Below are 16,780 nucleotides of genomic sequence, written 5' to 3' on the forward strand. Positions count from 1 at the left end.
TCACAGTTCTGACCTTCATAGCAGATGGGCGTGGTGGGACCAGTAAGCACCAGAAGTGTCCCAGGAGTAAACACACAGGGCTGCCACGCGTCGTGAGAGGAGTGAGACAATAAAGAGGGCAGGTTCTGGCATCAGAAAAACCCAGATTCTTTCAATCCATTCTTTCCCACTTGCTGGCTAGGGGACCTAAAGCAAGTGACATCGCCTCTCTAAACCTCTGTTTCCTCATCTGTGAAATGGGCATAATAGAAGTAACCATTTCACTGTATAAACCACACAGCCCGCCACACAACATACCCTATAAAATCTATTATAATATATGGTTGCTGCTAAAGAATTTTTCTCCTAATGAATAACTGTCACCATCAGCATCTTCTGTTTTAGAGATTCCTACCTGAATCTCAATCTACACCAAAGTATTCCTTCTGACTCCATTCAGAGTGGGGGCCAGATCCTGTCATTCCTTGGCTTCAAGTAGTCACATGAGTCCCTGCTGCTATTAGGATAAAATCCAAACTCCTTACCATGGCCCACCAGGCCTTAAACGACGGGACCCTGCCTGATTCTCTGGCTTGTTGGTGACCTCTAACCTGTGGCCTCAGAGATTTTGCTCTTGCTTTTCCCCAGGCTGGCTCCTTCTCACCATTTAGGTGCCCACTTGAATGTTGTCTTCCTTCACAACCCAATCTGAACTGGCAGCCCCACCCCCACCTGAGTGCCACTATCACATCCCGCTTTATTTTTCTCCTAGGGCTTTTTACTGGTCTGGTTGTACAGTTATTGTCTGTGCCTTCCCTGGCATGTAAGCTTCTTGGGGACAGGGACTTGGAGCTTGCCTGTCTTCCACACTGTGCCCAGCACATGGCCCGTGTGCTGAATGAATACGTGAAGGAATCCACATCTAGGCATTGGCACAAGACCTGGCATTTAGTTAATAGATGCTTAATATCAGTTGAATGAACGGATCCATCATGGGAAAACCCTTAGCCCGGGACCTGGAATGTAGTGAGCACATAAAATCATGCCTCCTGAATGAATAAATGGATCGATATACACATAAAGCCTGGGCAGATAGAAAGGAGTCGGTAAATGACCGTAATTACCAATGGCGTCTGCACTCAGGCCTGAGTGCAGTTCCTACCCTCCTCCCTCGTCATGGTTCCCCCTCTGTACCTTGGCCCAACTGTTTGCCCTCCGTTCCTGGCTCCTCTGGCCGGTACCTCTCCCGGGTGCTGCCACTGCCAAGGCTCAGTTCACAAAGAGTGGCACTCAGCTCTGGGTCTTCAAACTCCAGCGGACTCAGGAAGGCGTCTCCAGCCAGCAGGGGGTCAGCAATGAGAGGGGAGCAGGGAGGGGATGGAGAGGAGAGTGAGGAGCGGGGGGACAGGGAGGTCATGGACTTCGGGGTGCCAGACAGGGAGCGCAGGGCCTGCAGGCGGCTGCCCCCCTCCACCTTCTGGGTCTTGGCCACTTCGTCCTCGTGGATAGTGGTGATGCAGCCTGAGGGCCGGAAGCCTGTGGCCCCCTCCAGGAGCAGAAACTCCACCTTGCTCTGCAGCTCTGAGTCCAGCTGCTCGAAGGGGTCGTAGTAGAGGTCAGTGAAGCTGGCTGAGGTGGAGTCGTCCAGGCTGGAGGCGGCCAGGGAGCCCCGGCTGGATGTGAGGGATCCAGGGCTGCTGCCCGAGGAGAGGGACTGCATGCTGCTTGAGAGGCTGGGGGCAGGGAGACAGTGGGGGGTGAGGGCACGCAGAGGGAAGAGGGCCACCCTGAACCTCCTCTTTGGCTCTGGAAAGCACTGTGGCTGCTCTGAACACTTAATTTTGTTGGACCCTCTTGATGGTCTCCAGGGGTGACTGTGTACCCCCACTTCACTAAAAAGGAACCCTCAGAAGGCCACATAATCAGAAAGTGTCAGAAGTGGGATTCCAATCCAAGTCAGTGGCCTTGAAAGTCCACTTTTTCCTCTGTTTCCCAAACCTCCACTGGCCGTAGTCCATTTTCACACTACATTTCCCTGTATAAATCCAGCCCTATTTCTTGATATTTTTCTTCAGATAAATTCACTCTTTACTCTTTAATATATTTATATTAAAAGGAAACTTTATATCCTAAGTGGGATTGGAAAAGCAGCACCATTTACAATAAATAGAAGGCAAGGATTAAAAATATCTGACGGAGCAAAATGTATTACATTCCAGCGTTGCACTGTTGCCCACCGAGGTCCGGGCCTGAGGCCTGCTCTGTGTCAGGAAAGCAGGTGGGCAGGTATTAGAGATGTGAATGGGACACNGCGGGCGTCATAGCGCATACAGGTGGGGGACCCTGGCCCTGGCCACGCCACACCAGCCCGAGTCCACCAGCCTAACCAGCTGCCCACTATACTTCCAAATGTCCACATTCAAGCCATGGAGGACCCAGGAGGGGCAGAGCCTGGGTGACCTTAAGATGCTGGTGTCTGGCTGTTCCTGCGTGGCCCACCGCTCACCTTTTCAGCTGGGAGTGCAGAGCTGCTACTTGTCGGGTGGCTTCCTCCAGTTCTCTCACCAGCTGGTTCCTCTTACTATTTAATTTTAACCTACAGGGAGAGAAGGTATGAGTGGGGAGCCCCTAGTCCACCAGCCTCCAGCTGCCTGGATGAAGAATCACAGGCATATACTTGTGGAGATGTACATGCAGATCCACAAACACATGAGAATTTTCTGGAAATGTTTCACTATGATGTTTGGGAGAGACATGGCCTCCACATATGATCCTATAGAAACTGCTATATTCATCACCTATATATACTAGGCGCTGTATTAGGAAATGTATAATATTGCTTTCATTCATTTGTTCAAGAACCCTGCATAGTGAAAATGGTTTTTACCACTTTACATATGAGGAAATTGAGTCTCTTAGAGTTAAATAATTTAAAGCTAGAGAATTAGTGGTAGAATTAGAATTCCACCCAACCAATCTCTCCCTTCTCCTTCTTTTCCATCCATTGGCCTCTACTCACCCACCAGTATTTGCTGAGTGCCTACCTCATACCAGAACCTGGTGTTGGCACTAGGGCTAAAGATGTGAGCAAAACAGAACTAGATTCTGCACTTATGGAGTTTACATTCTGCTGGGGAGGGTTGGGGAGGACACATGTTAAGAAAATATTCAAATATCGAATCTAACTTATTGTGTGTCAAGGTTCATGAAGAAAAAGTATGGAATGGTGGAAATGAACACAGGAGAGACCCAATTTAGACTAGCCGGTGGGGATCTTTGAGCAAGTGACTTTCTGGCTTAGCGTGTGCTCTCCTGAGCTCCCTGGGCCCACAGTTGGACCTTTCATAGCTTCTCTGGCAGCTGGGTGGCTGGGCATGGGACCAAGTTCCTGCCAGTAGGATGTGAGTGAAGAATGTGCATCAGGCTGAGGTGGTTAAGAGAAGCTGGTGGATCTTCTTCACGGCCCCTTAGAGGGCTCTAAAGTGGAAGGTGCCACAGACCGAAGAGGCTGGGTCTCTGAATGACCAAACACATGGAAGGCTGCCTGTCAGGAAAACTTCTACCGTATTAAGCCATGGAAATTTGGGTGGTTGCTTCCTGCAGCAGGTGGCCTTTCCTGACCAGTGGGGAAATTTATGCTAATATGAAGGATGGGCAGAAGTTGGCCAGGAAAAGTGTAGGGGAAAGAACATTCCAAGCAGGGATTCACAGCAGGGACCTCTTTCATTTTAAGATCCCCATGGCTAATGTGAGGAAAATGCAAGAGGCTATGGATGGGAGACAGGACAAGGGTTGGGAGTGGCTATGATGGTGTGATTCAGATGGAGCAGACAGAGAAAGGTCACGGGCTGGATGAGGGCAAAGCCGAGGGAGTTAAGAGTCAGACTGTGAGGTTCCTGCCACTAGCAACTGACTGGATCTGAGATGGCTTCTGCTGAGATGGGAGGGCAATGGGCAGAACAGCCCAGAGGAAGAGAAGAGTTCCCTTATGGATGTGTGGGTATGAACACTGAACAGGTGGGCTGTTGTAAAGGTGGGGGAACCCCCATCACATGAATCGCCACATGAAAAAGATGACCAGATTGTGTCCCCTTCCTCCAAAGTAATATACTAAAGTCTTAATAACTCAATACCTCAAAATGTGACTGTATTTGGAGATAAGGCCTTTAAAGAATTAAGGTAAAATGAGGTCATATGGATAAGCCTTAATCTCACATGACTGGTATTCTTATAAGGGGAGATTAGGACACAGACATGCACACAAAGCAGACCAAGTGAAGATATGATAGACATTCATGTGTGGATGGCCACCTTCAAGCTAAGGAGAGAAACTTCCAAAGAAACAATCGTGGCAGCACCTTGGTCTTGAACTTCAGGCTCCAGAACTGTGAGACAATACATTTCATCCATTTTGTGGTACTTTCGTGTGGCACCACCTAAGGGTAAATATACTGGGGGGGAAAAGGGAGGACCCAGGACTAAGCTCTGAGTATATGCAGCGCAAGACGGTTGAATGGACCGGCAACAGTTGGTAAAGGAGCCAGAGAGCCCAGAGAAGATGCGGGGGAGCGTGGTGTTGTGTGCTGGAAGCTGGAAGCAAAGATCTGCACCAAGGCATGTCTGATATCTGATACTAAAGCCCAATTCAGTAACTACCTCCCTGGAGGCAAAATCCTTGCATTTAGAAGAAACCACTGGATACAGGCCCATCTCTCAGACCCCAGCCTCTCCTGAGATCTTGTGTGAAGGGCAGCTTGGGTGGGCTCTAAGCAGTGTGCTGGCCCCAGGGAAGGTTCCCTCTAACCCCTGGAGTGAGCCCACTCTAAGGTCCCAGGATCTGACAGGGAAGGGGCTCCATTAAGCAAGGCTGTACCCTTGCAAACACATGATGTAGGCTGCCCTTATGTATCGACTAGACTTATGGTTCTCAGTGTGTGGTCCACAGACCTCCTGTAGCAGAAGGGAAGGGGTGCTTATCAAATTCTCATTCTTGGGGTCTACTTTGGTCAACTGACTGAAAAGTGTAGGGCAGAGCTCAGGAATCTGCATCTCCATTAGGGCTCACAGGTGATTTTTAGGCACACTAAGGTTTGTGAGCTGCTGCCCTGGTTGAGGGCTGGATGTTGTATGTCCCACAAACAAAAGTGTTCCACTGTCAGCCTCATATCCCCTCATTCTACCCTGCTAGAGAAGGACTGACTGACCTGTTCCCAAAGTACAGCCAATCCAGCCTATGGCCTGGGAGAAAGAGTTCATTCTCATGGGAAAACCTAACTATGCCTTCCCTCCACCAACACAGGCTCTGCAATGAAGACCACAGCTTACTCTAGACAACCGAGCAAGGTGATGAGGGACTCGGCATGGTTCCTGGGCAGCTCAATCCCTGGTGCTGTTCTTTCAGAGTCCTGCCTGGGGCTGGTGTGGCAGGCAGCAGACTGGCAGATGGAGCCCATAATGAACAAAACCCTTGATTCTCAACGGAATGGACAAGACTGTGGGATCTCCTGACTCCAATAAGAGCAAGTCCTGAAGGCTGTGATGTTGTGGGCTCAGGAGTAGCTGGGGCTCACCATTTCTACCTGCATTTTCCTGTTATCTGGGAGACAGGTCACAGAGGCATGTTCTGGCACTAAATGCAGGTCCCACTGGAGCCCCACTAGGACGCCAAGGGGACTGGGAATCAGGTGGCCTCAACTCCCTGAGCATGGGGGCATAGCTGCCAGCAGAAACACGCAGGTGCCCAGGCCTCCTAGCAGAGACGTTGGGCTTAACAGGACACATGGCATTTGTGTGTGATGCCTGGCACATTCTGGGAAGCCACGAACGTAGCAAGCATGGAAGCAGGCAGAGGATCCAGAAGGTGGAGCTGGAATCCCCACAAGCTGTGGCTCAGTACCTATGGTGCTGGTTAAAAATGCAAGAGCTTGGGCTGCATCTCAGGCCTGAGGAATTGGTCCCTGAGGAGGAGTCCAGGGAGTCCACACACTAACAAGCCCCCTTTGTGACTCCACAGCAACTCTCAGAAGTGGTGGGGAGGGCCCACGGAAAGGGGGGGCATGGAGTGCGGGACTGTCTGACTGTGACTGATTTGTGACTGAGGTTTGGAAGGTCTGTGGTCCCTTCCTGGGTATGTCTATTCCTATCCTTCTCAAAGACTCCTGAGTGGAAAGGCTGATGTGTGGGTTAAGGAGCATCATATGCTCAGTTGGAGAGTGGGCAGGGGGAGAGAACAAGAGAGAGGAGAAAGGTACAGAGGAAACAAAGGAGAGAAAGAGACCTAGAGAGAGAACAGCAGAGTCCAGGAAATGAACTCAGAAAAACACAGGACTAGAAGCAAAGAGCTGTAGACACAGACAAGAGATTGCTGGCTTGGTTTTCTCCTCTCTCCTCTGTAGGATGATCAGAGCCATCAGCGCTGTCCCTACCCTTCCTGAAGCTCTCTCCTCCTCCTGCCCACATGCCCCCTGGCTTCCCTCTGCATGGACCTCTGGGGCCTCTGGGCTATCTGATCAGCCATGGCTGTGGAGTAGGGATTCTGGCTTCACTGGACTGGCTGTGTAAACTCACCATTCTCAGGGCCAACTGGACCTTTGAAAGACAGGGCTGAGGTAATAATAAAAGCCCTTCTGACTGGGCAGTGGCCTCAGCAAGCATGGGCTCCAGAACCAGCAAGCCTGGGTTCTAACCCCAGCTCTGCCATCTGGTAGTGTTGGCTGAGCCTCAGTTTCCTCACCTATAAAATCAATGTCTCTGGGTTGCTGGGAAGTTTAAAGGAGATGATATAGGTTATTGGGTCTGGCAATAGTGGCAGCCTTTGCATGTAGCATAGGAGTCTCTAAGATAACCTCCAATCTGCCTTTCAAAAAATAAAAATTATTATAGCAGGGAAGAGCTTCAAGTCACAATCTGGTCCAAATGGCTGCCTTCAGACTATATAGGTATTCAATGCATAGTTATAGTTTTCTCCCTCCTATCGGGCAAGTGAAGTCCATATTGGTCAATGACTTGCTCAATATCAGCGGTGGGAAGGGTTTCTCTTTTGATTCAACAAGGAGTAAGGCTGCTATGAATGTGCTCTCTTCAGACGCTGGCTGTGAGCATGATGAACAGCGAAAGGTTCACCTTTCGCAGCTGTAGGCTCTGGGAATAAGTGAGGGATCCAGGTGCCTGTTAGAAGAGGCCAGAAGATGCATACAGAAGCCTGGGAAGGGTGTGCTTAGGCTGGCTAACCATTTTTTCAACTAACACTAGAGGCACAGGGCACTACAGACTCAAGACTTCTCCTCAAAGTACGCAGCTCCAGGGAGAGCAGGACAGAGTCTTGCTCCTAATGATTTCTAGCAGGTGCTTCAAGAGCTGTAAAACACGAATTATGAAAGCCCTGTCTGTCTCCTCCTTCCACCTGCCTGGTGTTGGGTCAGATTGTCAGCTCTCAGGAGGAGGGTGGAAGGGAGGAAAGCAACACGTCCTGGTAGCCATTCTGAGAAAGGGCTTAAAGATTAGTGGACTCTGATGTGCTTAGAAGAGGCCAGGCAGAGGCTGGCTGGTCAACTTGATCCCTCTGGCACCCCGCCACATGCAAGGGGGGCTTATTCAGGTGCTAGAGTAGGATGCGAGCTGGGAGTTGCTGAGCTCAGAAGACGTCCTGAAGGGATCTCAGGACCCATCACGGGTGATATGGAGAAGCACACATCCAGGCACCTAGGACTCTGGCCTGCTTCCCCTGGGCTGGAGGTAAGGTTACCTGCTTTATAAATTGGGCTTCTACCTCTGATTTCACTGGAAAAGTGGAATTCCCTTGCTCATCCCTGCCCCCAAACATACACACACACACACACACACACACACACACACACACACACACACGTGAAAATCACTACCTTCACTTCTAAGCTCCTTAAGTGCAGTCACCTTGCTCAATAAAGTCTGCTGCCTAAGAAAGTGAGAATAACTAGAATAGATTTGAAAGGCACTAGGGCAGAGATTGTGCCTTATTAATTTCTGAATTCTCCAAACTGCCTTGCATGGAGAATATGTGCAACAAAACATTTCTCAAATAAATGAATAAACGATGGCCTGATGAACAGAATGAAAGAATGAATGAGAAGCTGAGGACAGGGCCTGCTCTGAACACAGGGTTGTGCTCTGTGCAAGGGGGACACTGAAGGAAATCAAGTCTGTTATCCAGAGAACATAAACCAGTGGCTTTTGGGTTATACTAAGCCCATGAATGAATGTGATTTAGCCTTCACAATATTTCTAAAAGTTATTAAATTAGTTGCCAGTAGTTAAAATTTTTAAATGCAGACAGCTCTTATTTTGAAATATGAGGACCTCTGGCAACCCAAGGCCTGAATTCCCACCGGCTGGAGGTGGGAGTTGGTACCCACTAGAGACAAGGGGGGAGATTGCTGTGAGCTCCAGTAGGACCCGGTCTATCAGCACGTGGGCCTGTGGCATTTGTATTGCCTTCTTGGTCCCTGTCACCATCTCATTCTGCACCCCCACCTAAACTAGTGGTTTTCAAAGTGCAAACTGCAACCCCTTTGCATGAGGTGAGATCAACTTAACGGGTCATGACCCTTATGTAAAGAAATGCAAGAGAGAAAATATCAGAGGGATATCACACACAGAAAAAGTATGCATGCTCAATTTTGTCAAACTTCTCTATCACATGAGTCACTGTCACCAAGCTGGCAAATGACTACATTATATAGGGTTGTGTGGCTTACCTTAGTCAGAAGATAATTTCTGAAAACCTATATTGGAGCAGACTTTTTGGTGCTATGATTCCCTGTGTAAACTCCCAGCTACCTGGTATTTTGGATGGTGAATCATTTTCCCCAATTTGCTACTTTGGCAAGTTGCAAGATCTCTACACTGAGTGTTCTTAGAGTGGAGCCCTTATGCCCCAGATGGTCCCTCTCACCCCTCCTGCTTCCATGCAGGAATGACCAATAGTGAGGATAGGGTCCCATGCCACCCGGGGCCCCAGCCCAACCCCACCTCTCCGTCAGTGCTTTGCTCTGGGTGTCCCGGGCTGCCTGCAGGTCCTTCTCCAGCCGCTTCCGAGCCATCTCCAGCTGCTCCACCTCCCCCTGGGTCCACTTTCGGGGGCTGATGAAGCGCATCTCCTTTAGCAGCTCCTCCTTCTCATTGATGAGGATCAGCCGGTCCCTTTCAGAGTCTAGCACTCCAGGCCAGGCCTCGCTGTCAAGCTTGGCCAGCTGGATCTTCAGGTTGGCGATCCTGTGGGAGGAGAGGGGAGCGTGACGGGTGTGCCCAGCGGCACTGTGGGAGCAGAGTAACAGACTGTGTTTCCAACATTATGAGGTACCAGGAGCCATGACATCCTCAGAGTAATCTCTGGCAGTGACTGTCTTCCTTTGGACCAGCAGGTGATCTCAAGGAATATATTTTTATCTAACAAACCCAAGTGGTGCCTACCGTGTGCCAACAGTGAGTTAGGCTCTGCAGGGGTGGGGACGACACATAAACAAAGCAATGTCCTTGCCTTGAGGGACATTAAGCCTGGTAGAACAGAGAGGTGGATTCATCACCAGGCAATAGCCTCCTACCGCCAGCTATGTGACCTTGGGCAAGTCACTTCATCTCTCTGGAGGGAACAACAAAAGCTCCTTTGTCATGGCGTTGTGGTGTAAGGTTTTTAGACATATTCTGTGAACTCTCAAAACACAGTATTTGGCACACAGTACGCACTCAAATGAATGTTTCTGCTACTACGGTTATTACCTGGTCTAACCACTTACTAGGTATATAACATTGGGTAAACTCCCCAAGTCTTGTTCTGAAAATGAGCAATAATGTGCTCAGAGTGTCTGGCACATACCAGGTGCCTAACCAGTGGTAGTCGTGGGCCCACTACAATGACAGCAAACCCTGCAATTGCTAACTGTATATTCCCAGCCCAGAGAATGGTGGCAGCACGGTGTGGTGTGACCAACTGGATTTGGGGTCAGAGGCCTTTAACCAGAGTCTTGGCTCTGGCCTTGACAGAAGGATCATTTTTTTTAATGTTTATTTTTATTTTTGAGAGACACAGAGAGAGAGAGACAGAGCATGAGCAGGGGAGGGGCAGAGAAAGAAGGAGACACAGAATCAGAAGCAGCCTCCAGTCTCTGAGCTGTCAACACAGAGCCTGACATGCGGCTTGAACTCACCAACTGTGAGATCATGACCTGAGCTGAAGTCGGATGCTTAACCAACTGAGCCACCCAGGCTCCTCTACAGAAGAACCATTCTTAAGAAATCATTTTGGTACCATGAACTTCTAGTATAGTGCCTGGTACACTGCAGGCACTTATTAAATGTTAAAAGGAAGGAGGTGGGAGCTGGATCTCTTAACTTCTCTGGGAAGCAGTACCCTCACCTGGAGGCCGGGACAGTACTGGAACCTGCAATGTGGGTTATGAGAACTGACTGAAAACTTATCATTAAGAGCTCTTTATACATTGCCAAGTGCCATATAGATATCAGGTATAATTATCTTCGGATCCAAAGAAGATTTGCAGTATAACTAAGATTATTGCTACAAATATCTCAAAGGAATCATGATGTGACCCTTTGGGATTCAGCCTTTGCAAAAAGGCTTTCAGCTATCGCATCCTAACCTCACCTGATCCCTAAAGGGTGGATAAGACCTGGAGGTGAACCTGTTGGACAGATGTCCAAAGACAGGATATGGTTCACCTAAGATTGCAAGTCATAAACATGGCCAGTACGTGTTGAGAGCCCAGGTCTCTAGACTCCCAGCTCAATCTCATCTGCAGACATGTGGCCCAACCCTTATTTTATAAAAACATCATTGGGGTCAAAATCTCCACACTGTGTAGTAAAAAAATCCATGCAGACAAACACATCTAGGTTTGCTCATTCCCCAGCCAAGTGTATCAGAGGGACTCTTAACGTTGATTAATTTAAATTCCACATTCACAAAGAGAGTCATCTGGGATAGTTTTGTAGCTTCCGCCACTCTGAGGATGGAGTGGCGTGGACAGGTCTGATGGGGGCTCCACTATGCACGATACATTGAAGGGGTGGCTGACGCTTATATGTAATTTCTAGTGGTGCTTTCCCATTGTTCCTTAACCTTCGGGCCATCTTTGGCGAAGCTGATGAAACTACTAGACTCATTCTGCAGAAATGCACATGTGACAAAACTTGGCACACAGTCCTTTCATTAGCCACCTGCCCTCCTACCTTCGAGTCCTGCAACCTGCTTTCCATTCAGCAGGCTGCTCTATCCTTGACACTTAAACTACCTCTGGGTGAAGAGCGAGGCTTGAAGCTGGATTACGGCAGATGAGCCAGGAAGCTCTGCGATGGGAAGTTTAATGGCTCAAACCTCAGAGGGAAGATTTCAATCCTTTAGTCTCTCCAGAACACAGCCAGGGTTCAGACTGGTCCCCTTCAGAGGGGACAAGTAGCTGTCCAAATGCAGAAGTCCTGCTGTTTTGCTGGGCCTCTAGGGGGAGCTGAAATAATGCACAGAGTGTGTTTTTTCTACCTGACCAGTATCCGATTTCTCCTGTTAGCAACACTCCCAAATTTTCTGTGGGATATCACTCCTCCCATGCTTAAGTCATTTGGTTCCCACAAAGCTGACCTCAATCCCCTTCTGAGAGTTGGGCACATGACCCATGCCTGGACCTTCAGAGAATTCTAATTCCTCCAACACTGCAACAATGATTAGATCACCAGGAAAAGCCAGAGAGCCTCAAACCTCAAACCTGTTAAATCTGTTGGGATAGGTAGGTCCTCCTGCTGCTGGGGTTGCTAACCTGGTAGTATATAACTCTAGAATTGCTGAGGGTCACCTTTTCATTTTGACAGGAAAGTCTGTCAACACAAAGGTAAGCAGGGTAGAGAAAAGAGAAACTGAGTCTACGTAACTGGATTTGAATCCCTGGATCCAGCTGTGCCTGAGGCTGGTTTATCCAAGGACTTTGGAATTCAATAAGCTGACAAATTCCCTTTTTTATTTCTTCTAGTTTCTATAGGATTTCTGTCATTGCTGCAAAGGGTTCTGCTGCTCACACAGGGTTGGAAGAGGGGCAAACTAGGCACTGCCACTGCCCATGGGCCAGGCAGTGTAACCTAAGCAGGAATGGATGCGACATGCCTGGCTTTATTCACCATCATGCTTCTTTCCCAGTAAGCCTGGCCTCATGTATAGGATGCTCACAGACTTGGAGCCAGATTGTCCAGAGTTCAAATTCTGACCCCTTCATCTCTGATTTTACCTTTCTCTTCTCTAACATGGAGATCATATAAGATGTGCTGTAAGGTTGCTTTTAAAATTAAATGAGATGGTACACATAGGAATGCTTTATTACAATACCTGGCCCCTAATAGATGCTCTAAAAATATCGGGTTTGATTATTGTTTTAATTTTATTTGTGGCAGTGGAACCTAACTGCTTAAGAGACTGTGAAGCCACAGAATATCTAAAGTCACTGGGATCTACACAGTTGGCAAGCACTGCTTGCTCCCAGTTGGGAAGGAGACACTCAAGCGTTCAGTATCCAGAATTTTTTTTCTCCTATTGCTAAACCTCAGAAGTGCTCCTTCAAACCACACTACTTACAGGATCATTGGAAAACCCTGATTAGAGAAACTGAGCCCAGTAAGTGGAAAGATAATGAGGCTCTGAGGCTTAACAGATTTGGGTTCAAAACAAAGTTCTACTTTTTATCTAGTGAAGTGTCCCTGACTCAGTCACTTCCTCTCTTGAGTTCAGAGAGGGTTAAAATATACGTGTCATAATACTGATCTTCATAATCTTTGATGATTAAAGATGAGGTGTGTGAGAAGCTAGGCATGGGGCAGACACTCTGCAACGGTAATCATCACTGTTGGAACCATCCTGCCCCCAGCCCCCAATTACCTTCTCTTGGCCTCTTCATATCGAAGGCGCAGTCTGACCTTCTCTGCCAACTGATTGTTGCTGCTTGCACCAAACTGAGGGAGAGAACAAAGTAGGGAATTATATGACCATTGTGGCCGGTGCTGAGTTGGATTTCAAGAGCTCATGAGAGACTTGACAGCTTGCGTGGGAAGTAGCTAAGAATAGCCCCCAATTACCAAGCTGGCTATGTGATAGCAGGGAAGCTAGTCAGGCAGACACTTTTCTTCCTGCAGGCTGTGGGAAGACCCTCAAATTCAGACACCTATCACTTCTAGAAGAGAAGCTGAGAGCTCAGAATATCATCTTGCAGCCCCAAATGGCTTGGAGCCCATTCAAGACCCAGCAGCATGGAGGACAGCTGGTCAGGAGGAAATAGGGACAGCCAATATACAAGAAAGGCATCCTGGGGGAGCTGGGGAGGGGCTCAAATGAAAACTCAGGGAGGCTGTAGCCAGGACTGAAACACTGAGTGAGTGAGAAGGTCCTAGAATTTGCAGGGAGGCTTACAGGTGGCTTGTAGCTGGACATATGGGTGGTCTGGAGAAGGAAGGGCCAGCCCATTTGCCCTTTCTGTCAAGAGTCGCAAGAAGCTTCAAGGCAGCTTGTACCAAAGCAGACATGGATATAGCTTCTCTTCGCAAGTGGGGATGTAGCTATCGGAACCAGACAGGAAGAGCATTTAGCCACGGAGGCTGGGAGGCGGCTTTGCCCAATGTCACCTGCTTTAGGGAAACAAAAGTTCTCCAAACATTCCGGACGGCTGTAGGTCAGTCCTGCTCTAAAGCTTTCATGAAGTAAATTTGGATGGTGCTCACACTATTCACTACGATGACCAGACTTGAGCTTTTGAAGAGAGCTGTCTGAAAGCTGCATGTATTGTTTCAGAATGAACAGAGGGAAAGTATCATCTGCTTCACAGCTGGTGAAAGAAAAATAGAATGGTGTTGCAAATCTGTAGGAAGGGAACCAGGGAGAGCCACTGGTCCTTCAAACATGCTTTCTGTGTAGCATCTAGAGATGCAAGCACATGGCTAGGCAACACTCAAGACCGAGGAGTCAATGCAGGCTTTCTCCCCACACCATCATCTCATGTCATCCTGGGGCCAAGAGGTCCCTAAAAGAGAACAGAGCTCCAGGCGGCTGAGTTAGCAGCCAGGCCCACAGACAGATACCAGTCAACTCCCAAGGTGAGAAATGAGAAGGCAACTGCCCACTACGGTAGTATCCTGGGTACACTGCCTACTCACACTTCCAGAGATGTCCGTCTGGGAGCTCACGTCCAGGTACTGTTTCGGCAGTGAGAAACCTGAACTTTCCAGAGAGCTGCTGCTGGACCACAGGTCAGAGTGGGACCCTCTGTCGATGCGGAAGCCGTCCTTCAGCATGGCGAGGCTCTAAGGAAGGGAGGGTAGGGTTAGCAACATGACTTTCCGACTTTCTGGGAGGGAGCTCTGGTTTATCACCCTCCACGTGCTTTCCTCTCTACCTTTCATAATATAGTAGGAAACCATGCTCACTCTGGATATTCCACGTACCTGGCGGAGAGCTGGCAGTGAGTGGGTGGCTGCTTGGTGGCGGGTACTGTGCTGGGTGTTTTACATGGGAGAGACTGGTATGGAAACTGGCTCTAGAGTCACACTGCCTGACTTGGAATCAATGCTCTGCCACTTCCTAGCTGGGTGACCTAAGCTAGTTGATTAAGCTCTCTGTGCCTCAGTTTCCTCTCCTAAAAAGTAGAGATAACCACAGGGCCTATTTCACAGGATTACCACACTGCTTTAATGAGATGACCCGTGTAACGTGCTAGTACAGCCAACACTCAGGAACTATCAGCTTTATCATCATACTTAATCCTCACATCAATCCTGGGAAAAACGACCTAGGATTATCCCCATTTCATTGATAAGGGAGTTGTTACATGCAAAGGCTGGCAAATAACAGAGCTGGATTTGGTCCTGCTCTGACTGAAGATTCAGTGCTCTTAACTGATAGTCATGATAGGAACATGGCTGACGACTGTCCACTAGCACCTGAACACTTTCATCAGGTTGCTGTTCTGGGAAAGAGCTTTGAAATCATTCTGTTTGTCCTAGAGCATTAAGCTCCCTTCACTACATCAGTTATAGCACCCCTGAGCCTGACTCCTAATCTGCCAAGGGGAACACAAACAAATGTAGTATCTCAAGGTCAGTGTCATTTCCGTGAAGGGAGGTAGAGTGTCTAAAGGTTAAAAGAATAAGACTTCTGTGTCAGTGATCATGGGTTCAAATCCTGGCTCCACCATGGACTCTGAGCTGTGTAGCCATTTTCTGCATGAAGGGGATAAACTAGGGCTGATGTAAGAGATAAGTGAGATATAATGCATGCAAAGTGCTCCGCGCAATGGCCTGGCACGTTAAATCACACTGATTATCATTTGTTCGGTCCTCAGCACAGGAGAGCATGCAATGTAATTCTTATAAAGGTGTTACATTTTGAGGTCAGGGCTATGGATGTCAAAACCACCTCCCTCCATTTGGTTCTAAGAGGTAAGCCAAGTGGCCAGAGCCAGTGACAAGGACATGACCTTTGGACTAGAACAGATGGCTCCTGTTACAACTCTGTCAGCGAGGTGACCTTAGGCAAGTCCCCTATGGCTTCTGAACCTCTTTTTCCTATTCAACAGTGAGACTGAAATCCCAAGCAAACTAGTGATGAGAGCTCAGGGATCTGTGCTGCATGTGGAAATAGTGTGAGTCTTGGCACAGAGAAGTGCTCCGAGGGTGCCTGGGTGGCGCTGTGGGTTAAGCACCTGACTTCGGCTCAGGTCATGATCTCATGGTTTGTGGGTTCCCAAGTCCTGTGTTGGGCTCTGCGCTGACAGTGCAGAACCTGCTTGGGATTCTCTCTTTCTCCCTCTCTTTCTACGCCTCCCCAATTTGTGCTTCTCTCTCTTTCAAAATAAATAAATACAGTTTAAAAAAAAAAGAAATTGAGAGATGGAACGCACATCACTGGAACTCGCGTACCTTAATGAGATCTTGCTTTTCTTTTTCTCCACAAGTGATGGCTTTTTTGATGGCTTTTGTTTCTCTCAGCACAGCCTGGGCTTCATCCAGTTTGTAGCTGCCCTGAGCATCAGACATTTTCTTATCGATTCTAGGAAATAGTCCAAAGGAAAGGTCAGAAAAAGATAGGGTGAAGGAGGAAGTCTCCCCAGGGAATAAAGCACAGACAACACACTTTGGTCCCGCAACAAGTCTCTTCTCTGTCCTGTACGCTGTCCCTCCCCAGGTCCAGCTGCCTGTGAAATGTCTCACAGTGTGAAGCAATACCACTCTTGAAAGGTCCTCCAAGCAGCTCTTACAGGAAGCATTCCCTGATTGCCTTCTTGCATCCTCCAGGCTAGGCTAGGTGTTCCCATAACACTGTACATAGCTGGACACTGAAATCATTGTGCTGTGTTCTAGCTAGTAATGCATGTGGTAGTATTCTTGACTTGTCTCTAACAGGCTTGGGACAGAGGCAGGATTGAAAATGTTTAAGTAGTTTTGGTATCAGACACAGGACAGTCCTTTAACTCAGAGTGTCTCAACCTCAGCATTTTGACATTTGGGTAGGATGATTCTTTGCTGTGGGGGGCTGTCCTGTACATTGTTGGGTGTCTAGTAGCACCCCTGGTCTCTGCCCACTAGGTGCCAGTAGCATCTTGACCCCAAGCCGCGGCAACCAAAAATGCCTCTATACTTTGTCTAGTGTCCCTTGGGGGAGAGGAGTAAGATCGTCCTCAACTGAGACCCATTGCCTTTACTAAGTGTTTGCTGAGTAAACACACATGGAAGGAAAGGTGTGAATGATGGAAAACTCCCACCCTACTACTTAGTAGTGTGACCT

General features: G+C 48.5%; 1 protein-coding gene across 1 annotated transcript in view; it reads right to left on the reverse strand.

Moving 5' to 3' along the window:
• Positions 1 to 16,780, reverse strand: part of WWC1 (WW and C2 domain containing 1) — a gene marked incomplete at its 5' end in the record, with an annotated part of 151,597 nt that overhangs the window by 35,342 nt on the left and 99,475 nt on the right. The window contains 6 exons of the mRNA XM_077757363.1: positions 1,174 to 1,712; positions 2,486 to 2,575; positions 8,986 to 9,228; positions 12,887 to 12,960; positions 14,155 to 14,301; positions 15,916 to 16,045. Of these exons, the coding sequence (XP_077613489.1) occupies positions 1,174 to 1,712; positions 2,486 to 2,575; positions 8,986 to 9,228; positions 12,887 to 12,960; positions 14,155 to 14,301; positions 15,916 to 16,045 (1,223 nt within the window). The remainder of the gene's footprint in view (positions 1 to 1,173; positions 1,713 to 2,485; positions 2,576 to 8,985; positions 9,229 to 12,886; positions 12,961 to 14,154; positions 14,302 to 15,915; positions 16,046 to 16,780) is intronic.

Source organism: Crocuta crocuta, unplaced genomic scaffold, assembly GCF_008692635.1.
Source record: "Crocuta crocuta isolate KB4526 unplaced genomic scaffold, BGI_CrCroc_1.0 scaffold131, whole genome shotgun sequence".
NCBI classification, from domain to species: Eukaryota; Metazoa; Chordata; class Mammalia; order Carnivora; family Hyaenidae; genus Crocuta; species Crocuta crocuta.